General features: G+C 48.4%; 1 protein-coding gene across 3 annotated transcripts in view; it reads right to left on the bottom strand.

Annotated features, from left to right (window-relative positions):
• DNM2 (dynamin 2) overlaps positions 1-23584 on the bottom strand; it is a 67817-nt gene that overhangs the window by 27010 nt on the left and 17223 nt on the right. For all 3 annotated transcript variants that reach the window (XM_056510109.1, XM_056510110.1, XM_056510108.1), the window contains exons 4-12: positions 18779-18982; positions 15754-15852; positions 14053-14213; positions 13831-13973; positions 11526-11661; positions 9444-9511; positions 6963-7101; positions 4183-4269; positions 1549-1619 (exon numbers count right to left, since the gene is read on the bottom strand). In XM_056510109.1, the coding sequence (XP_056366084.1) occupies positions 1549-1619; positions 4183-4269; positions 6963-7101; positions 9444-9511; positions 11526-11661; positions 13831-13973; positions 14053-14213; positions 15754-15852; positions 18779-18982 (1108 nt within the window). The remainder of the gene's footprint in view (positions 1-1548; positions 1620-4182; positions 4270-6962; positions 7102-9443; positions 9512-11525; positions 11662-13830; positions 13974-14052; positions 14214-15753; positions 15853-18778; positions 18983-23584) is intronic.

Genomic DNA, 23584 nt, shown 5'->3' with positions numbered 1-23584 from the left:
CAGTTCCCCCAGCTCTCCCAGTTCAGCTCTCCCAGTTCTCCCAGCTCTCCCAGTTCTCATCTCCCAGCTCTCCCAGTTCAGCTCTCATTTCCCAGTTCCCCAGCTCTCCCAGTTCAGCTCTCCCAGTTCAGCTCTCATTTCCCAGTTCCCCCAGCTCTCCCAGCTCCAATCTCCCAGTTCAGCTCTCCCAGTTCAGCTCTCATTTCCCAGTTCCCCAGTTCTCCCAGTTCAGCTCTCCCAGTTCAGCTCTCATTTCCCAGTTCCCCAGTTCTCCCAGTTCAGCTCTCCCAGTTCAGCTCTCATTTCCCAGTTCCCCAGTTCTCTCAGCTCCGATTTCCCAGTTCAGCTCTCATTTCCCAGTTCCCCAGCTCTCCCAGTTCAGCTCTCCCAGTTCAGCTCTCATTTCCCAGTTCAGCTCTCCCAGCTCAGCTCTCATTCCCCAGCTCTCCCAGTTGCCCCAGTTCTCCCAGTTGCCCCGGGCTGGCCGGTACCCACCCGCTGGCCGCGGTGGCCGCGCTGGCCACGGGCGACTCAGTGAAACAGCTGGGACAGGACAGGAGAGGAGATGGATCCAGAACAGCAGAGAGCAGGACCGAGATGGAGGAGAGAAAAAAGGGGAAGAGAGGGGAAAAAAGAGGAAAAAAAGGGAAAGAGGAAAAAACAAAGGGAGAAAAAAATAGACAAAAAAAAGGGAAAGAGAGAAAAAGGAGAAAGAGAGGAAAAGGGAGAAGGAAAGGGGAAAGAGAAAAAGGAGAAAGAGAGGAAAAGGGGAAAGTGAAAAAGGGGAAAGAGAAAAAGGGGAAAAAGGGGAAAGAGAGGAAAAGGGGAAAGAGAGAAAAAGGGGAAAGAGAAAAAGGGGAAAAGAGAGAAAAAGGGGAAAGAGAAAAAGTGGAAAGAGGAAAAAAATGGGAAGGGAGAAAAAAAGGGGAAAGAGAGAAAAAAGGGGAAAAGAGAGAAAAAAGGGGAAAGAGAAAAAGAGGAAAGAGAGAAAAAAGGAGAAGAGGAAAAAAATGGGAAGGGAGGAAAAAAGGGGAAAGAGAGAAAAAAGGGGAAAAGAGAGAAAAAAGGGGAAAGAGAAAAAGAGGAAAGAGAGAAAAAAGGAGAAGAGGAAAAAAATGGGAAGGGAGGAAAAAAGGGGAAAGAGAGGAAAACGGTAAAGAGAAGAAAAGGGGAAAAGAGAAAAACGGGAAAAGAAAAAGCGGAAAGAGGAAAAAAGGGGAAAGAGGAAAAAGGGAAAGAGAAAAAAAAAAAAAGGGGGGGGGGAAAGAGAAAGGGAAAAAAGGGAAGAGGAAAAAAATAAAAAAAGAAAAAAAAAAAAAGGGGAGGAGGAGGGTGGGAATTGAAGGAGGGGGAGGTGCCGCCCTGAACTGGAATTTGGGAACTTCCCAAAATTTGGGCTGGAGAAGAGCGGGAAAAATCCCTGGGATCCACCCCAAAGGAAACCCCAAGGGTTGGGAATTATTTGGGGATTATTTGGGGATTTTTGGGCATTTGGAATTTTTGGGGGTTTGGGATTTTTGGGGATTTGGGGATTTGGGAGAGACTCACTTGGCGAAGCCGATGAAATCCTCGTGGTTGGTGTTGATGTAGGAGAGCTCGATGTCGATGAGCAGCAGGATCTGAGCGGGGCAGAGGAACGTGGGGAGTGAAATTTGGGGTGCTGGGGAGGGGCTGGGCTCACCTGGGGCTGGGTTTGGGGCTGGGATTGGGGCTGGGTTTGGGGTTTGGGGCTCACCTGGGGCTGGGATTGGGGCTGGGCTCACCTGGAGCTGGGCTCACCTGGGGCTGGGTTTGGGGTTTGGGGATCACCTGGGGTTGGGTTTGGGGTTTGGGGCTCACCTGGGGCTGGGATTGGGGCTCACCTGGGGCTGGGATTGGGGTTTGGGGCTCACCTGGGGCTGGGCTCACCTGGGGTTGGGTTTGGGGCTGGGTTTGGGGTTTGGGGCTCACCTGGGGCTGGGTTTGGGGTTTGGGGCTCACCTGGGGCTGGGATTGGGGTCAGGGCTCACCTGGGGCTGGGATTGGGGTTTGGGGCTCACCTGGGGCTGGGCTCACCTGGGGCTGGGTTTGGGGCTCACCTGGGGCTGGGTTTGGGGCTCACCTGGGGCTGGGTTTGGGGTTTGGGGCTCACCTGGGGCTGGGTTTGGGGCTGGGATTGGGGCTGGGTTTGGGGTTTGGGGCTCACCTGGGGCTGGGTTTGGGGTTTGGGGCTCACCTGGGGCTGGGATTGGGGTTTGGGGCTCACCTGGGGCTGGGATTGGGGCTGGGTTTGGGGTTTGGGGCTCACCTGGGGCTGGGATTGGGGTTTGGGGCTCACCTGGGGCTGGGTTTGGGGCCCACCTGGGGCTGGGTTTGGGGCTCACCTGGGGCTGGGATTGGGGTTTGGGGCTCACCTGGGGCTGGGATTGGGGTTTGGGGCTCACCTGGGGCTGGGTTTGGGGCTCACCTGGGGCTGGGTTTGGGGAAAGTTTAGGGTTGGTTCAGGGTTTGTTTAGGACAGGTTCAGGCCAGGTTCAGGCCAGGTTTAGGGCAGGTTTAGGGCAGATTTGGGCCTGGTTCAAGGCTGGTTCAGGCCATGTTTAGGGCAGGTTCAGGCCATGCTCAGGCCATGTTCAGGCCGGGTTTAGGGCAGATTCAGGCCATGTTCAGGGCAGGTTCAGGGCAGGTTCAGGCCAGGTTTAGACCAGGTTCAGGCCAGGTTTAGACCAGGTTCAGGCCAGGTTTAGGGCAGGTTCAGGCCAGGTTTAGGGCAGGTTCAGGCCAAGTTCAGGCCATGTTCAGGCCGGGTTCAGGCCAGGTTCAGGCCAGGTTCAGGCCAGGTTATGGCCATGTTCAGGCCGGGTTCAGGGCCGGTTCAGGCCGGGTTTAGACCAGGTTCAGGCCATGCTCAGGCCAGGTTCAGGGCCAGTTCAGGCCAGGTTTAGACCAGGTTCAGACCGGGTTTAGACCAGGTTCAGGCCAGGTTCAGGCCGGGTTCAGACCAGGTTCAGGCCATGCTCAGGCCAGGTTCAGGCCATGTTTAGGCCAGGTTTAGGCCAGGTTTAGACCAGGTTCAGGCCAGGTTCAGGCCAGGTTCAGGCCGGGTTCAGGCCAGGTTCAGGCCAGGTTTAGTCCAGGTTCAGGCCAGGTTCAGACCAGGTTCAGGCCGGGTTTAGACCAGGTTCAGGCCAGGTTTAGGCCGGGTTCAGACCAGGTTCAGGCCAGGTTCAGGCCGGGTTTAGACCAGGTTCAGGGCCGGTTCAGGCCAGGTTCAGGCCAGGTTCAGGGCCGGTTCAGGCCATGCTCAGGCCAGGTTCAGGCCATGTTTAGGCCAGGTTTAGGCCGAGTTCATGCCATGCTCAGGCCAGGTTCAGGCCATGTTTAGGCCAGGTTTAGGCCGGGTTCAGACCAGGTTCAGGCCATGCTCAGGCCAGGTTCAGGCCGGGTCAGGCCAGGTTCAGGCCAGGTACAGGGCCGGTTCAGGGCCGGTTCAGGCCATGCTCAGGCCAGGTTTAGACCAGGTTCAGGGCCGGTTCAGGCCAGGTTTAGACCAGGTTCAGGCCGCGTTTAGACCAGGTTCAGGCCAGGTTTAGACCAGGTTCAGGGCCGGTTCAGGCCAGGTTTAGACCAGGTTCAGGCTAGGTTCAGGCCATGTTTAGGCCATGTTCAGGCCAGGTTTAGACCAGGTTCAGACCAGGTTCAGGGCAGGTTTAGGCCGGGTTTAGACCAGGTTCAGGCCAGGTTCAGGCCGGGTTCAGACCAGGTTCAGGCCATGCTCAGGCCAGGTTTAGGCCGGGTTCAGGCCATGCTCAGGCCGGGTTCAGACCAGGTTCAGGCCATGCTCAGGCCGGGTTCAGGCCAGGTTTAGGCCGGGTTCAGACCAGGTTCAGGCCATGCTCAGGCCAGGTTTAGGCCGGGTTCAGGCCATGCTCAGGCCGGGTTCAGACCAGGTTCAGGCCATGCTCAGGCCGGGTTCAGACCAGGTTCAGGCCATGCTCAGGCCAGGTTTAGGCCGGGTTCAGACCAGGTTCAGGCCGGGTTTAGACCAGGTTCAGGCCGGGTTCAGACCAGGTTCAGACCAGGTTCAGACCAGGTTCAGGCCATGTTCAGGCCGGGTTCAGGGCGGGTTCAGGCCAGGTTTAGGCCGGGTTCAGACCAGGTTCAGGCCATGCTCAGGCCGGGTTCAGGCCGGGTCTGGCTCACCTGGTCCTTGGTCTTGCCCTCCCTCTCGCGGATGTGCGTGGTCACGATGCGCTCCGTCTCCTCCCGCAGCCGCGGGTACGAGCCCAGCTGGGACAGGAACCAGAGCTGGGACCCAGCGGGAGCACCCCAACCCCAAATCCCAAATTACCAAATCCCAAAAACCCCAAATCCCAAATCCCCAAAACCCCCAAATGACCAAATCCCCAAATCTCAAAAACCCCGAATTCCCAAAAATCCCCAAAATCCCCAAACCCCAAATCCCAAAAACCTCGAATTCCCCAAATTCCCAAATCCCAAAAACCCTGAATTCCCAAAAACCCCAAATCCCAAAAAACCCAAATTCCCAAAAACCCCAAATTTCCAAACCACCAAATTCCCAAATCGCAAAATTCCCAAAATTCTCCAATCCCAAAATTCCCAAATCCCAAAATTCCCCAATCTCAAAATCCCCAAAATTCCCAATCCCAAATCCCAAAATTCCCCAATCTTAAAATCCCCAAAATTCCCAATCCCAAAATCCCCAAAATTCCCCAATCTTAAAATCCCCAAAATTCCCAATCCCAAATCCCAAAATTCCCCAATCTTAAAATCCCCAAAATTCCCAATCCCAAAATCCCCAAAATTCCCCAATCCTAAAATCCCCAAAATCCCAAACCCTAAAATCCCCAAAATTCCCCAATCCTAAAATCCCCAAAAATTTCCCAAACCCCAAAATCCCCAAATTCCTAAACCCCCAAATTCCCAAATCTCAAAATTCCAAATCCCCAAATCCCAAAAACCCCAAATCCCAAAAACCCCAAATCCCAAATTCCCCCAAATTCCCAAATCCCAAAATTCCAAAAATCCCAAAATTTCCAAAATTCCAAAAATCCCAAAATTCCCCGAATTCCTGCTCTGGGGCTGCAGGAATTTCACCCTTGGGAATCCCCAGTCCCAAAACTGGGATTCCCATTCCCAAAATTTGGTTTCCCAAAACTGGGATTCCCATTCCCAAAATTTGGATTCCCATTCCCAAAATTTGGTTTCCCAAAACTGGGATTCCCATTCCCAAAATTTGGATTCCCATTCCCAAAATTTGGTTTCCCAAAACTGGGATTCTCATTCCCAAAATTTGGATTCCAAAACTGGGATTCCCATTCCCAAAATTTGGGTTCCAAAACTGGGATAATTCCCATTCCCAAAATTTGCTTTCTCATTTCCAGAATTTGGTTTCCCAGTTCCAAAATTGGGATTCCCAAAATTTGGATTCCCATTCCCAAAATTTGGATTCCCATTCCCAAAATTTGGATTCCCATTCCCAAAATTTGGATTCCCATTCCCAAAATTTGGATTCCCATTCCCAAAATTTGGATTCCCATTCCCAAAATTTGGATTCCCATTCCCCAAATCCCAGCCAGGATCCCAAATTTTACCAGGGGGAGATTTTGGGGTGGAAAGGGCGTGGCCAGAGATCCCTTACTGGTGTTACTGGTGTTACTGGTGTCACTGGTGTCAGACCAGTCCGTCACTGGTGTCACTGGTGCACTGTTACTGGTGTTACTGGTGTCTGACCAGTCCCTGTTACTGGGCTGACCAGTACCTTACTGGTGTTACTGGTGTCACTGGTGTCATTGGTGTTACTGGTGTCCCTGGTGTCAGACCAGTACAGACCAGTCCAGACCAGTACCTTACTGGTGTTACTGGTGTCACTGGTGTCATTGGTGTTACTGGTGTCCCTGGTGTCAGACCAGTACAGACCAGTACAGACCAGTACCTTACTGGTGCATGGTGTTGATCAGCTCCTGGATCACCAGGTGCTTACTGGTTTTCTCTTACTGGTGTTACTGGTGTCCCTGGTGTTACTGGTGCTCTCTTACTGGTGTTACTGGTGTTATTGGGGTGTGACCAGTCCCTGTCACTGGTGTCACTGGTGTCACTGGTGTCAGACCAGTACAGACCAGTACCTTACTGGTGCACGGTGTTGATCAGCTCCTGGATCACCAGGTCCTTACTGGTTTACTGGTGTTACTGGTGTCAGACCAGTCCCTGTCACTGGTGTCACTGGTGTCACTGGTGTCAGACCAGTACCTTACTGGTGCACGGTGTTGATCAGCTCCTGGATCACCAGGTCCTTACTGGTGCTATCTTACTGGTGTTACTGGTGTTACTGGTGTCAGACCAGTCCCTGTCACTGGTGTCACTGGTGTTACTGGTGTCAGACCAGTACCTTACTGGCGCACGGTGTTGATCAGCTCCTGGATCACCAGGTCCTTACTGGTGCTGTGTTACTGGTGTCACTGGTGTCAGACCAGTCCCTGTCACTGGTGTCACTGGTGTTACTGGTGTCAGACCAGTACCTTACTGGTGCACAGTGTTGATCAGCTCCTGGATCACCAGGTCCTTACTGGTGCTGTGTTACTGGTGTTACTGGTGTCAGACCAGTCCCTGTCACTGGTGTCACTGGTGTCATTGGTGTCACTGGTGTCAGACCAGTCCAGACCAGTACCTTACTGGTGCACTGGCGCACAGTGTTGATCAGCTCCTGAATCACCAGATCCTTACTGGTGCTCTGTTACTGGTGTTACTGGTGTCAGACCAGTCCCTGTCACTGGTGTTACTGGTGTTACTGGTGTCAGACCAGTACCTTACTGGTGCACTGGTGCACGATGTTGATCAGCTCCTGGATCACCAGATCCTTACTGGTGCTGTGTTACTGGTGTTACTGGTGTCAGACCAGTCCCTGTCACTGGTGTCACTGGTGTCACTGGTGTCACTGGTGTCAGACCAGTACAGACCAGTACCTTACTGGTGCACTGGCGCACGGTGTTGATCAGCTCCTGGATCACCAGGTCCACACATTTCAGGCACGGCTCCTTCAGCTTCACCACCTGCTTCTTGACAATGGCCTCGAACGCCAGGTCTGGGGTGAACAGCCCTGTCCTGGGGGGAACGGGGTCAGGAACGGGTTAAAATGGGGAAATGGGGTCAGGAACGGGGTCAAATGGGGGAATGGGGTCAGGAATGGGGTTAAAATGGGGAAATGGGGAAAAATGGGGTCAGCAATGGGGTTAAAATGGGGAAATGGGGTCAGGAATGGGGAAAAATGGGGAAATGGGGTCAGGAATGGGGTCAGGAACGGGGTTAAAATGGGGAAATGGGGGATATGGGGTCAGGAATGGGGAAATGGGGTCAGGAATGGGGTCAGGAATGGGGAAATGGGGTCAGGAATGGGGTCAGGAATGGGGAAATGGGGGGAATGGGGAAATGGGGGATATGGGGTCAGGAATGGGGTCAGCAATGGGGGAATGGGGAAAATGGGGTCAGGAATGGGGGAATGGGGTCAGGAATGGGGGAAAGGGGAACGGGGTCAGGAATGGGGTCAGGAATGGGGAAATGGGGAAAATGGGGTCAGGAATGGGGGAACGGGGTCAGGAATGGGGTTAAAATGGGGTTAAATGGGGGATATGGGGTCAGGAATGGGGTCAGGAATGGGGTTAAAATGGGGAAAATGGGGGATATGGGGTCAGGAATGGGGATATGGGGTCAGGAATGGGGTTAAAATGGGGAAAATGGGGGATATGGGGTCAGGAATGGGGGAATGGGGTCAGGAATGGGGTCAGGAATGGGGAAATGGGGGATATGGGGTCAGGAATGGGGTTAAAATGGGGATATGGGGTCAGGAATGGGGTTAGAAAGGGGAAAATGGGGGATATGGGGTCAGGAATGGGGGAATGGGGTCAGGAATGGGGGAATGGGGTCAGGAGTGGGGTCAGGAATGGGGGAATGGGGGATATGGGGTCAGGAATGGGGTCAGGAATGGGGGAATGGGGTCAGGAATGGGGTCAGGAATGGGGGGGAATGTGGTCAGAAAGGGAGGAAATGGGGTTGGGGGGGTAAATGGGGTCAGAAAGGGGAAAAACAGGGTCAGAGCAGGGAAATGGGGTCAGGAAAGGGGGGAAATGGGGTCAGAGCAGGATCAGAGTGGGGAAAAATGGGGTAGAGGAGGAAAAAATGGGATCAGAGTGGGATCAGAGCAGGAAAACGGGATCAGAGTGGGATTAGAGTGGGAAAAGCAGAGTCAGAGCAGGACTGGGATGGGATCAGAGCAGGACTGGGACATGCCCCACCCCACAGAGCAATTCCCTGACCCCACAGAGCCATTCCCTGACCCCACAGAGCCATTCCCTGTCCCTGACCCCCACAACCATTCCCTGACCCCACAGAACAATTCCCTGACCCCACAGAGCCAATCCCTGACCCCACAGAGCCATTCCCTGACCCCACAGAGCCATTCCCTGACCCCACAGAACCATTCCCTGACCCCAAAGAGCCATTCACTGACCCCACAGAGCCAATCCCTGACCCCACACAACCATTCCCTGACCCCACAGAGCCATTCCCTGACCCCACAGAACCATTCCCTGACCCCACAGAGCCATTCCCTGTCCCTGACCCCACACAACCATTCCCTGATCCCACAGAGCCATTCCCTGACCCCACAGAGCCAATCCCTGACCCCACCAGAACAATTCCCTGACCCCACAGAGCCATTCCCTGACCCCACAGAACAATTCCCTGACCCCACAGAGCCATTCCCTGACCCCACAGAGCCATTCCCTGACCCCACACAACCATTCCCTGATCCCACAGAACCATTCCCTGACCCCACAGAGCCATTCCCTGACCCCACAGAGCCATTCCCTGACCCCACACAACCATTCCCTGACCCCACAGAGCCAATCCCTGACCCCACAGAGCCATTCCCTGACCCCCAGATCCATTCCCTGACCCCCAGAGCCATTCCCTGACCCCCAGAACAATTCCCTGACACCCACAGAACAATTCCCTGACCCCATCCCTGACCCCACAGAGCCAATCCCTGACCCCACACAACCATTCCCTGACCCCACAGAACAATTCCCTGACCCCACAGAACAATTCCCTGACCCCACAGAGCCATTCCCTGACCCCACAGAACAATTCCCTGACCCCACACAACCATTCCCTGACCCCACAGAGCCATTCCCTGACCCCACAGAGCCATTCCCTGACCCCCAGAGCAAATCCCTGACCCCACAGAACAATTCCCTGACCCCACAGAACAATTCCCTGACCCCACAGAGCCATTCCCTGACCCCACAGAGCCATTCCCTGACCCCACAGAGCCATTCCCTGACCCCACAGAACAATTCCCTGACCCCACAGAGCCAATCCCTGACCCCACAGAGCCATTCCCTGCTCGTGAGGGGCTGGATTTGGGATTTGTGCCCGGGAACACCGACCTGACCCCGTGGATGTTCTTGATGGCGTAGCTGATCTCCCGCCTCAGATCCTTCTCATCAAATTCCATCTGCAGGGACAGGGAAGCAGGAATTTGGGATTGGGGATGGGAATGGGGAATGGGGAATGGGGATGGGGAATGGGGATGGGAATGGGAATGGGAATGGGAATGGGAATGGGAATGGGAATGGGAATGGGAATGGGAATGGGGAATGGGGATGGGGATGGGGAATGGGGATGGGGATGGGAATGGGGAATGGGGAATGGGAATAGGAATGGGGAATGGGGATGGGAATGGGGAATGGGGATGGGAATGGGGAATGGGAATGGGGATGGGAATAATGGGAATGGGGAATGGGGAATGGGAATGGGAATGGGGAATGGGGAATGGGAATGGGGAATGGGAATGGGGATGAGGATGGGGATGGGGAATGGGAATGGGAATGGGAATGGGGAATGGTGATAGGGATGGGAATAATGGGAATGGGGAATGGGGAATGGGAATGGGAATGGGAATCAGAATGGGGATGGGAATAATGGGAATGGGGAATGGGGAATGGGGAATGGGAATGGGGAATGGGAATGGGGAATGGGGAATGGGAATGGGGATGGGGATGGGGATGGGGAATGGGGAATGGGGATTGGGGATTGGGAATTGGGATGGGAATAATGGGAATGGGGAATGGGGAATGGGGATTTGGGAATGGGAATGGGGATCGGGATGGGAATGGGGAATGGGGATTGGGAATGGGGAATGGGGATAGGGATGGGAATAATGGGAATGGGGAATGGGGAATGGGGAATGGGGATGGGGAATGGGGAATGGGAATGTGGATTGGGAATGGGGAATGGGGATAGGGATGGGAATAATGGGAATGGGGAATGGGGAATGTGGATTGGGAATGGGGAATGGGGATAGGGATGGGAATAATGGGAATGGGGAATGGGGAATAGGGATGGGAATGGGGATGGGAATGGGAATGGGGAATGGGGAATGGGGAATGGGGATGGGGATGGGGATGGGGATGGGGATGGGGATGGGGATGGGGATGGGGATGGGGATGGGGATGGGGAATGGGGATGGGGATGGGGAATGGGGAATGGGGATAGGGATGGGAATAATGGGAATGGGGAATGGGGAATGGGAATGGGAATGGGGAATGGGGATGGGGAATCAGGATTTGGGAACTGGCATTTGGGCATGAGGAATTGGGAACTGGAATTTGGGAATCAGGAATGAGGAACTGGGATTTGGGAATGGGGATCTGGGAGCAGGAATATGGAAACTGGGATTTGGGAATGAGGAATTGGGAATGGGGATTTGGGATCTGGGAGGTGGGAAGGGGGAATTGGGAACTGGGATTTGGGAATGGGGAATGGGGATGGGAATGGGGAATGGGGAATGGGAATGGGAATGGGGAATGGGGATGGGGAATGGGAATGGGAATGGGAATGGGGAATGGGGATAGGGATGGGAATAATGGGAATGGGGATTGGGGATTGGGAATGGGATTTGGGATTGGGGAATGGGGATAGGGATTGGGAATGGGGAATGGGGATAGGGATGGGAATGGGGAATGGGGAATGGGGATTGGGAATGGGGAATGGGAATGGGAATGGGAATGGGAATGGGAATGGGAATGGGGAATGGGAATGGGAATGGGGAATGGGGATTTGGGAATGGGAATGGGGATGGGAATGGGAATGGGGATGGGAATGGGGAATGGGGAATGGGGATTGGGAATGGGGAAATGGGGATAGGGATGGGAATAATGGGAATGGGGAATGGGGAATGGGAATGGGGAATCAGGATTTGGGAACAGGCATCTGGGAATGAGGAATTGGGAACTGGGATTTGGGAACTGGGAATTGGGAATGAGGAATTTGGAACTGGGATTTGGGAATGGGGATTTGGGATCTGGGAGCTGGGAATGGGGAATGGGAATAATGGGAATAATGGGAATAATGGGAATAATGGGAATAATGGGAAGGGGGAATGGGAATGGGGAATGGGGAATTGGGAACTGGGAGTTGGGAATGGGTATCTGGGCTCTGGGAGGATCAGCCCTGCCCGGCAGCCGCACCTTGACGAGCTCGAAGGGGAACCTCTCGTGGAAGATGCGGTTGATGCGGGCGCCCCCCGACAGCTCCAGCGTGTCCACCTGGTCCCCCGAGCCCTCGATGCGCTTCTCAAAGTCCACCCCGAACTGCTGCACCATCCTGGGGGGAAACTGGGGATGAGGGACCCCCCAAAACCGGGAACATCCCCAAAATCCCTCCTGCTGGGACGGGAAACTGGGAATGAGGGACCCCCCAAAACCGGGAACATCCCCAAAATCCCTCCTGCTGGGACTGGGAATGAGGGACCCCCCAAAACCGGGAACATCCCCAAAATCCCTCCTGCTGGGATGGGAAACTGGGAATGAGGGACCCCCCAAAACCTGGAACATCCCCAAAATCCATCCAGCTGGGATGGGAAACTGGGAATGAGGGACCCCCCAAAACCGGGAACATCCCCAAAATCCCTCCAGCTGGGATGGGAAACTGGGAATGAGGGACCCCCCAAAACCGGGAACATCCCCAAAATCCCTCCAGCTGGGATGGGAAACTGGGAATGAGGGACCCCCCAAAATCAGGCACATCCCCAAAATCCCTCCAGCTGGGATGGGAAACTGGGAATGAGGGACCCCCCAAACTGGGCACATCCCCAAAATCCCTCCTGCTGGGCTGGGAAACTGGGAATGAGGGACCCCCCAAAACCAGGAACATCCCCAAAATCCTTCCTGCTGGGATGGGAAACTGGGAATGAGGGACCCCCCAAAACCTGGAACATCCCCAAAATCCCTCCTGCTGGGATGGGAAACTGGGAATGAGGGACCCCCCAAAACCTGGAACATCCCCAAAATCCATCCAGCTGGGATGGGAAACTGGGAATGAGGGACCCCCCAAAACCGGGAACATCCCCAAAATCCCTCCTGCTGGGATGGGAAACTGGGAATGAGGGACCCCCCAAAACCGGGAACATCCCCAAAATCCCTCCTGCTGGGATGGGAAACTGGGAATGAGGGACCCCCCAAAACTGGGAACATCCCCAAAATCCCTCCTGCTGGGATGGGAAACTGGGAATGAGGGACCCCCCAAAATCGGGAACATCCCCAAAATCCCTCCAGCTGGGATGGGAAACTGGGAATGAGGGACCCCCCAAAACCGGGAACATCCCCAAAATCCCTCCTGCTGGGATGGGAAACTGGGAATGAGGGACCCCCCAAAACCAGGAACATCCCCAAAATCCCTCCTGCTGGGATGGGAAACTGGGAATGAGGGACCCCCCAAACCGGGCACATCCCCAAAATCCCTCCTGCTGGGATGGGAGAGGGAAAATCCCAAACTGCTGTGGGGTGGGGGGCCAGGGGGGAGAATTACCATGGGAAGGAATGCAGGGATGGTACAGGGGACATTGCCGGCAGAGGTGTGCCCAAAAAAAGAGCAATTCCTGCTCCAGGAACATTCCCCATCCCCATTCTCCATTCCCCATTCACCATTCCCCCAAAACCAACTCCCAGGAATTTTTCCCAGCTGGGAATTCTCCAGGACGGGAACCCACTGCAGCAGAGCTTTGGTTTTCCTGGCAGGATCATTGGGATGGAAATTCCCATTCCCATTTTCATTCCTATCCCCATCCCCATTCCCCCAAAACCAATTCCCATTAATTTTTCCCAGGTGGAGAAGAGGCACCCACTGCAGCAGAGCTTTGGTTTTTCTGGCAGGGACGGAACTTCCCATTCCCATTCCCATTCCCATTCCCCATTCCCCATTCCCCCAAAACCAACTCCCAGGAATTCTTCCCAGCTGGGAATTCTCCAGGACAGGAACCCACTGCAGCAGAGCTTTGGTTTTCCTGGCAGGGACGGAACTTCCCATTCCCATTCCCCATTCCCCACTCCCCCAAAACCAACTCCCAGGAATTTCTCCCAGCTGGAGGACAGGAACCCACTGCAGCAGAGCTTTGGTTTCCTGGCAGGGACGGAACTTCCCATCCCCATCCCCATTCCCATTCCCCATTCCCCATTCCCCAATCCCCATTCCCATTCCCCATTCCCCCAAAACCAACTCCCAGGAATTTTTCCCAGCTGGAGGAGAGGAACCCATTGCAGCAGAGCTTTGGTTTCCTGGCAGGGACGGAACTTCTCATCCCCATTCCCATTCCCATTCCCCATTCCCCCAAAACCAACTCCCAGGAATTTTTCCCAGCTGGAGGAGAGGAACCCATTGCAGCAGAGCTTTGGTTTTCCTGGCAGGATCATTGGGATGGAAATTCCCATTCCCCATTCCCCACTCCCCCAAAACCAACTCCCATTAATTTTTCCCAGCTGGAGGACAGGAACCCACTGCAGCAGAGCTTTGGTTTTCCTGGCGGGATCGTCGGGACGGAAGTTCTTGAACTCCTGCACGTCCTTCTCCAGGGAGAGCAGCTGGCTCTGCAGCTTGCTGCGCAGCGCCGGCAGCGACTCCCGGATGTGGTTGGTCAGTTGCTGGGGGGAGGAACCCCAAAATGTCAGCTGGGCCTGGCCAGGCCAGGTCTGGGGGCTCACCTGGGGGAACGGGGCTCACCTGGTTGAGCACCCGCTGCAGGTGAGGGGTGCCCATGCGCTCGGCCATGTGGCGGTAGGCCGGGTGCGACAGGAAGAACTTGCGCTCGGCCGCCAGCGCCGCGCGGATGTCCTTGCGGCCGTCGATGTCCTTCTGGGAGCGGTTCACCACCCCGATGTACCCTGGGGACACAGAAATGGGACACTGGGGACACTGGGGACACAGAAATGGGACACTGGGGACACTGGGGACACTGGGGCACCAGTGTCCTTGCGGCCGTCGATGTCCTTCTGGGAGCGGTTCACCACCCCGATGTACCCTGTGGGGACACACAAATGGGACACTGGGGACACTGGGGACACTGGGGACACGACACTGGGGACACTGGGGACATTGGGGACACTGGGGATTGGACACTGGGGACATTGGGGACACTGGGGCACCAGTGTCCTTGCGGCCGTCGATGTCCTTCTGGGAGCGGTTCACCACCCCGATGTACCCTGTGGGGACACAGAAATGGGACATTGGGGACACTGGGGACACTGGGGACACTGGGGAGATTGGGGGACACTGGGGACACTGGGGACACAGAAATGGGGACACTGGGGACACGGGGACATTGGGGACACTGGGGACACGGGGACATTGGGGACACTGGGGACACTGGGGACATTGGGGACACTGGGGCACCAGTGTCCTTGCGGCCGTCGATGTCCTTCTGGGAGCGGTTCACCACCCCAATATATCCTGTGGGGACACAGAAATGGGACACTGGGGACACTGGGGACACTGGGGATACTGGGGGACACTGGGGACATTGGGGACACTGGGGACATTGGGGACACTGGGGCACCAGTGTCCTTGCGGCCATCGATGTCCTTCTGGGACCTGTTCACCACCCCAATATATCCTGTGGGGACACAGAAATGGGACACTGGGGACACTGGGGACACTGGGGACACTCAGGTAACATTCATGACTCTCAGGTGACAATGACACAGGTGACAATGACAATGACACAGGTGGCACACAGGTGACAATGACACAGGTGACACACAGGTGACACACAGGTGACAATGACAATGTCCCACCTCTCCTCAGGGGCAGCAGTTTGTTCTCTGTGACACACACAGGTGACACAGGGACATACAGGTGTGACACAGGTGACAATGACACACAGGTGACAATGACAATGACACAGGTGACACAGGTGACAATGACAATGTCCCACCTCTCCTCAGGGGCAGCAGTTTGTTCTCTGTGACACACACAGGTGACACAAGGACACACAGGTGTGACACAGGTGACAATGACAATGACACAGGTGACACACAGGTGACAATGACAATGACAATGACAATGACAGTGTCCCACCTCTCCTCAGGGGCAGCAGTTTGTTCTCTGTGACACACACAGGTGACAATGACACAGGTGACACTCAGGTGACAATGACAATGACAATGACAATGACGCACAGGTGACAATGACAATGACAATGTCCCACCTCTCCTGAGGGGCAGCAGTTTGTTCTCTGTGACACACACAGGTGACAATGACAATGACACAGGTGACACACACAGGTGACAATGACAATGACAATGACACAGGTGACAATGACAATGACAATGACAATGACAATGACAATGACAATGACAATGACAATGACACACAGGTGACACACAGGTGACAATGACAATGACAATGACAATGACAATGCCCCACCTCTCCTCAGGGGCAGCAGTTTGTTCTCCAGCACGTCCCTGGCGTCGGTGCCCTCGTCCATCAGGTCCAGCTTGGTGATGACCCCGATGGTCCTCAGGCCTGGGGGGGACAGGAATTACTAATTAATTAATTAATTAATTAATGATAATTCATTAAAGACAATTAATCTTTTCCTTGCCCTATGGATCCACCTCTTTGGCCCTAAAACCCCAAAATCAATCCACCCAAACCCTCAAATTAACCCTTTCCTACCCTGGGGATCCCCCCAAAATCCCCCCAGAATCCCAAATTAACCCCTTCCTACCCAGTGGATCCATCTCCTTGTCCCTAAAACCCCCTAGAATCCCCCCCAAATCCCAGATTAACCCTTTCCTACCCTGGGGATCCACCTCCTTGACCCCAAAATCCCCCAAAACCCCCCAAAAATCCCCAAATTAACCCCTTCCTACCCTGAGAATCCCCCCAAACTCCCCCAAATCCCCGAATTAACCCTTTCCTACCCTTGGGATCCCCCTAAACCCCCCCCCAAACCCCCAATTAACTCTTTCCTACCCTGGGGATCCATCTCTTTGACCCCAAAACCCTCCAAAACCCCCCCAAAAAAAAAAAAAAAAAAAAAATCCCCAAATTAACCCTTTCCTACCCTGAGGATCCCCCCCAAATCCCAAATTAACCCTTTCCTACCCTGTGGATGCCCTTAAAACCCCCCCAAATCCCCGAATTAACCCTTTCCTACCCTGGGGATCCCCCCAGACCCCCAATTAACCCCTTCCTACCCTGTGGATCCATCTCCTTGTCCCTAAAACCCCCCAGAATCCCCCCAAAATCCCAAATTAACCCCTTCCTAACCTGGGGATCCCCCCAAAATCCCCCCAGAATCCCAGATTAACCCTTTCCTACCCTGGGGATCCATTTCCTTGACCCAAAAATCCCCCAAAATCCCCCCAAACCCCCAAATTAACCCTTTCCTACCCTGAGAATCCCTCCAAACCCCCAAATTAACCCTTTCCTACCCTGAGAATCCCCCCAAACCCCCAAATTAACCCCTTCCTACCCTGGGGATCCCCCCAAAATCCCCCCAGAATCCCAGATTAACCCCTTCCTACCCAGTGGATCCATCTCCTTGACCCCAAAACCCCCCAAAATCCCCAAATTAACCCTTTCCTACTTTGTAGATGACCCTAAAACCTCCCCAAAATCCCCGAATTAACCCTTTCCTACCCTGGGGAATCCCTGAAATCCTGAATTAACCCTTTCCTACCCTGGGGATCCATCTCCTTGACCTCAAAACCCCCCAAAACCCCCCCAAAATTCCCAAATTAACCCTTTCCTACCCTGAGGATCCCCCCAGACCCCCAATTAACCCTTTCCTACCCTGATGATCTCCCCCAACCCCCCGCCAAATCCCCAAATTAACCCCTTCCTACCCTGAGGATCCATCTCCTTGACCCCAAAACCCCCAGATTAACCCTTTCCTACCCTGAGGATCCTCCTAAAAAACCCCCAAAATCCCCAAATTAACCCCTTCCTACCCTGGGGATCCACCTCCTTGACACCAAAATCCCCCAAAATCCCCCCAAATTCCCAAATTAACCCCTTCCTACCCAGTGGATCCATCTCCTTGACCCCAAAACCCCCCAAAACCCCCCCAAAATCCCAGATTAACCCCTTCCTACCCTGGGGATACCCCCCAAAATCCCCCCAGAATCCCAGATTAACCCTTTCCTACCCTGGGGATCCATCTCCTTGACCCCAAAACCCCCCAAATCCCCAAATTATCCCTTTCCTACCCCGAGGATCCCCCTAAAAAAACCCCCAAATCCCCAAATTAACCCCTTCCTACCCTGGGGATTCATCTCCTAGACCCCAAAATCCCCCAAAATCCCCAAATTAACCCTTTCCTACCCCGAGGATCCCCCTAAAAAACCCCCCAAAACCCCCAGATTAACCCTTTCCTACCCTGAGGATCCCCCTAAAAAACCCCCCCAAATCCCCAATTAACCCTTTCCTACCCTGGGGATCCATCTCCTTGACCCCAAAACCCCCCAAATTCCCAAATTAACCCCTTCCTACCCTGGGGATCCACCTCCTTGACCCCGAAACCCCCCAAAAATCCCCAAATTAACCCTTTCCTACCCTGAGGATCCTCCCCAAATCCCAAATTAACCCTTTCCTACCCTGAGGATCCCCCTAAAAAACCCCCAAATTCCCAAATTAACCCCTTCCTACCCTGGGAATCCATCTCCTTGACCCCAAAACCCCCCAAAAATCCCCAAATTAACCCTTTCCTACCCTGAGGATCCTCCCCAAATCCCAAATTAACCCTTTCCTACCCTGAGGATCCCCCCAAATCCAGAAATTAACCCCTTCCTACCCTGAGGATCCATCTCCTTGACCCCAAAACCCCCCAAAATCCCCAAATTAACCCCTTCCTACCCTGGGGATCCCCCCAAAATCCCCCCAGATTCCTAGATTAACCCTTTCCTACCCTGAGGATCCCCCTAAAAAACCCCCAAAATCCCCAAATTAACCCCTTCCTACCCTGGGGATTCATCTCCTAGACCCCAAATCCCCCCAAAATACCCCCAAACCCCCAAATTAACCCCTTCCTACCCTGAGAATCCCCCCAAACCCCCAAATTAACCCCTTCCTACCCTGGGGATCCACCTCCTTGACACCAAAATCCCCCAAAATCCCCCCAAATTCCCAAATTAACCCCTTCCTACCCAGTGGATCCATCTCCTTGTCCCTAAAACCCCCCAGAATCCCCCCAAAATCCCAGATTAACCCCTTCCTACCCTGGGGATCCCCCCCAAATCCCCCCAGAATCCCAGATTAACCCTTTCCTACCCTGGGGATCCATCTCCTTGTCCCTAAAACCCCCCAGAATCCCCCCAAAATCCTAGATTAACCCTTTCCTACCCTGGGGAACCATCTCCTTGACCCCAAAACCCCCAAATTAACCCCTTCCTACCCTGGGGATCCACCTCCTTGACCCCAAAATCCCAAATTAACCCCTTCCTACCCTGGGGATCCACCTCCTTGGCCATCTTGAGTGCATCAGAGTTGGCCAGGTCCACGTTGGCCGGGGTGACAGCCAGGATCAGGCTGCTGTCCCTGCTGATGAACTGCAGGATCATCTCCCGGATCTGGAACTCGATGTCCTGGGGCTGGTCCCCCACAGGGACCTTGGTGATGCCAGGCAGGTCAATCAGGGTCAGGTTCAGCACTGCAGGGGTTAACATTTGAGGAATTCAATTCATAAAAATCATCACAAAGTTGTTCTCAGCACAGATTTTAATTTTGATAAAATTTAGGTTTGGGAACCTTGGTGGTTCCAGGCAGGTCAATCAGGGTCAGGTTCAGCACTGCAGGGGTTAACATTTGGGGAATTCAATTCATGAAAATCATCACAAAGTTGTTCTCAGCACAGGTTTGTGGGGGAAAAAAGGAGAAAATTCAGACAGAATTTTTATAGAGATTTTTGTTTTTATTATTTTATTATTATTATATTATTTTATTTTATTATTGTTATTGTATTTAATTTTTTTTTATTATTTTTAGTTTTATATCTGAATTTTTATAGAACTCAGACTTCCCTAAGATTCCCCTTCTAATGCATAACCCTCATTTTTAATTTTTAATTTTTAATTTTTAATTTTTACAGAATTCAGGTTTTTTGCCCGTTGCTTATTTCATCCTTCAACATCATTTTAATTTTTATGGAATTCCTGCTTGGAAGTTCAGATTTCCCTAAAATTTCCCTCTAATGCCTCCTTTTTATCCCAATTTTTCTCTTTTTTTCCCTCATTGAGAGGTTCAGACTTCCCTAAGATTCCCCTCTAATGTACAACCCTCAATTTTAATTTTTAATTTTTAATTTTTAATTTTTATAGAATTCAGGTTTGGGAACCTTGGCAGGTCAATCAGGGTCAGGTTCAGCACTGCAGGGGTTAACATTTGGGGAATTCAATTCATAAAAATCATCACAAAGTTGTTTTCAGCACAGGTTTTAATTTTTATAGAATTCAGGTTTTTTCTTATTTCACCCTTCAACATCATTTTAATTTTTAATTTTTATGGAATTCCTGCTTGGAAGTTCAGATTTCCCTAAAATTCCCTCTAATGCCTCCTTTTTATCCCAATTTTTCTCTTTTTTTCCCTCATTGAGAGGTTCAGAATTCCCTAAGATTCCCCTCTAATGTACAACCCTAATTTTTAATTTTTAATTTTTAATTTTAAATTTTTAATTTTTAATTTTTAATTTTTACAGAATTCAGGTTTGGGAACCTTGGTGATGCCAGGCAGGTCAATCAGGGTCAGGTTCAGCACTGCAGGGGTTAACATTTGGGGAATTCAATTCATAAAAATCATCACAAAGTTGTTTTCAGCACAGGTTTGTGGGGGAAAAAAGGAGAAAATTCAGACAGAATTTTTATAGAGATTTTTGTTTTTATTATTTTATTATTATTATATTATTTTTATTTTATTTTACTTTATGATTGTTATTGTATTTATTTAATTTTATTATTTTTAGATTTATATCTGAACTTTTATAGATTTTTGTTTTTATTATTTTATTACTATTATTTAATTTTATTATTCCTATTCCACTTATTTTTTATTATTCTTAGTTTTACATCTGAATTTCTATAGAATTTTTGTTTCTATTATTTTATTATAATATATTACTATATTATTATTATTTTATTTTATTTTTGTTATTGTATTTATTTTTTTATTATTTCTAGTTTTATATCTGACTTTCTATAGAATTTTTGTTTTTATTATTTTATTATTATATATTACTATATTATTATTATTTTATTTTATTTTTGTTATTGTATTTAATTTTTTAAAATTATTTTTCATTTTATATCTGAATTTTCACAGAATTCAGACTTCTCTGATTCCCCCTCTAATGTACAACCCTCAATTTTAATTTTTAATTTTTAATTTTTAATTTTTAATTTTTAATTTTTAATTTTTAATTTTTAATTTTTACAGAATTCAGGTTTGGGAACCTTGGTGATGCCAGGCAGGTCAATCAGGGTCAGGTTCAGCACTGCAGGGGTTAACATTTGGGGAATTCAATTCATAAAAATCATCACAAAGTTGTTTTCAGCACAGGTTTGTGGGGGAAAAAGGAGAAAATTCAGAATTTTTATAAATTTTTGATTTTATTATTTTATTATTATATTATTATTTTATTTTATTATTGTTATTGTATTTAATTTTTTTTTTTATTATATTTAGTTTTATATCTGAATTTTTATAGAACTCAGACTTCCCTAAAATTCCCCTTCTAATGCAGAACCCTCAATTTTAATTTTTAATTTTTAATTTTTAATTTTTAATTTTTAATTTTTACAGAATTCAGGTTTTTTGCCCATTGCTTATTTCATCCTTCAACATCATTTTAATTTTTATGGAATTCCTGCTTGGAAGTTCAGATTTCCCTAAAATTCCCCTCTAATGCCTCCTTTTTATCCCAATTTTTCTCTTTTTTTCCCTCATTGAGAGGTTCAGAATTCCCTAAGATTCCCCTCTAATGTACAACCCTCATTTTTAATTTTTAATTTTTAATTTTTAATTTTTAATTTTTACAGAATTCAGGTTTGAGAATCTTGGTGGTGCCAGGCAGGTCAATCAGGGTCAGGTTCAGCACTGCAGGGGTTAACATTTGGGGAATTCAATTCATAAAAATCATCACAAAGTTGTTTTCAGCACAGGTTTGTGGGGGAAAAAGGAGAAAAGTTCAGATTTAATTTTTATAGACTTTTTGTTTTTATTATTTTATTATCACATTATTATTTTATTTTATTATTGTTATTGTATTTAATTTTTTTTTATTATTTTTAGTTTTATATCTGAATTTTTATAGAACTCAGACTTCCCTAAAATTCCCCTTCTAATGCATAACCCTCAATTTTAATTTTTAATTTTTAATTTTTACAGAATTCAGGTTTGGGAACCTTGGTGATGCCAGGCAGGTCAATCAGGGTCAGGTTCAGCACTGCAGGGGTTAACATTTGGGGAATTCAATTCATAAAAATCATCACAAAGTTGTTCTCAGCACAGGTTTGTGGGGGAAAAAGGAGAAAATTCAGAATTTTTATAAATTTTTGATTTTATTATTTTATTATTATTATATTATTTTAATTTTATTTTACTTTATTATTGTCATTGTATAAATTTTTTATTATTTTTAGTTTTATATCTGAATTTTTATAGATTTTTGTTTTTATTATTTTATTACTATGTTGTTATTCAATTTTATTATTGCTATTGTATTTATTTCTTTATTATCTTTAGTTTTAGATCTGAATTTCTATAGAATTTTTGTTTCTATTATTTTATTATTATATATTCCTATATTATTATTATTTTATTTTATTTTTGTTATTGTATTTATTTTTTTATTATTTTTAGTTTTAGATCTGAAATTCTATAGAATTTTTGTTTCTATTATTTTATTATTATATATTCCTATATTATTATTATTTTATTTTATTTTTGTTATTGTATTTATTTTTTTATTATTTCTAGTTTTATATCTGAATTTCTATAGAATTTTTGTTTTTATTATTTTATTATTATATATTACTATATTATTATTTTATTTTTGTTACTGTATTTAATTTTTTTTAATTATTTTTCATTTTATATCTGAATTTTCACAGAATTCAGACTTCTCTGATTCCCCCTCTAATGTACAACCCTCAATTTTAATTTTTAATTTTTACAGAATTCAGTTTTTAGAACCTTGGTGATGCCAGGCAGGTCAATCAGGGTCAGGTTAACATGGTGGGGAATTAATTTATTTAATGTGATTTTAAATAAATCTGATTTTAAATTCAATCTGATTTTGAATTTAATTTGATTTTAAATTCAATCTGATTTTTAGTTTAAACAGACTTTAAATTTAATCTCATTTTTAGTTTAATCTAATTTAAAATTCAATCTGATTTAAAATTCAACCTGATTCAAAATTCAATCTGATTTTCAATTCAACCTGATTCCCAATTCAACCTGATTCAAACTTTAATCTGATTTGAAATTTAAACAGATTTTCAATTCAATCTAATTTTGAATTTAATCTGATTTGAAATTCAACCTGATTTGAAATTTAATCTGATTTCAAATTCAATCTGATTCTAAATTCAATCTGATTTAAAGTTTAAATAGATTTAAAATTCAATCTAATTTTGAATTCAATCTAAATCTGAATTCAATGTGATTCAAAATTTAATCTGATTTTAAATTCAATCTGATTCAAAATTTAATCTGATTTCAAATTTAATCTGATTCTAAATTCAATCTGATTTTAAATTCAATTTGATCCTCAATTCAACCTGATTTCAAATTCAATTTAATTTTGAATTCAATCTGATTCAAACTTTAATCTAATTTGAAATTTAAACAGATTTTCAATTCAATCTGATTTACAATTCAATCTCATTTCTAATTCAATCTCATTCTAAATTAAATCTGATTTTAAATTTAATTTGATTCTAAATTCAATCTGATTTTCAATTCAACCTGATTCCCAAGTCAATCTGATTCAAAATTCAATCTAATTTTGAATTCAATCTGATTCAAAATTTAATCTAATTTTAAATTTATTCTGATTCTAAATTCAATCTGATTTCAAATTCAACCTGATTTCTAATTCAATCTAATTTCAAATTCAATCTGATTTTGAATTCAATCTGATTCTAAATTCAATCTAATTCCAAATTCAATCTGATTCTAAATTCAATCTGATTTCAAATTCAACCTGATTTCTAATTCAATCTAATTTCAAATTCAATCTAATTTTGAATTCAAT

The sequence above is a fragment of the Oenanthe melanoleuca genome, chromosome 25 (genome assembly GCF_029582105.1).
Source record: "Oenanthe melanoleuca isolate GR-GAL-2019-014 chromosome 25, OMel1.0, whole genome shotgun sequence".
In the NCBI taxonomy this organism is placed as follows: domain Eukaryota; kingdom Metazoa; phylum Chordata; class Aves; order Passeriformes; family Muscicapidae; genus Oenanthe; species Oenanthe melanoleuca.
Note: the sequence above shows the minus strand (reverse complement) of the source record. Positions and strands in the feature narration are given on the sequence as shown.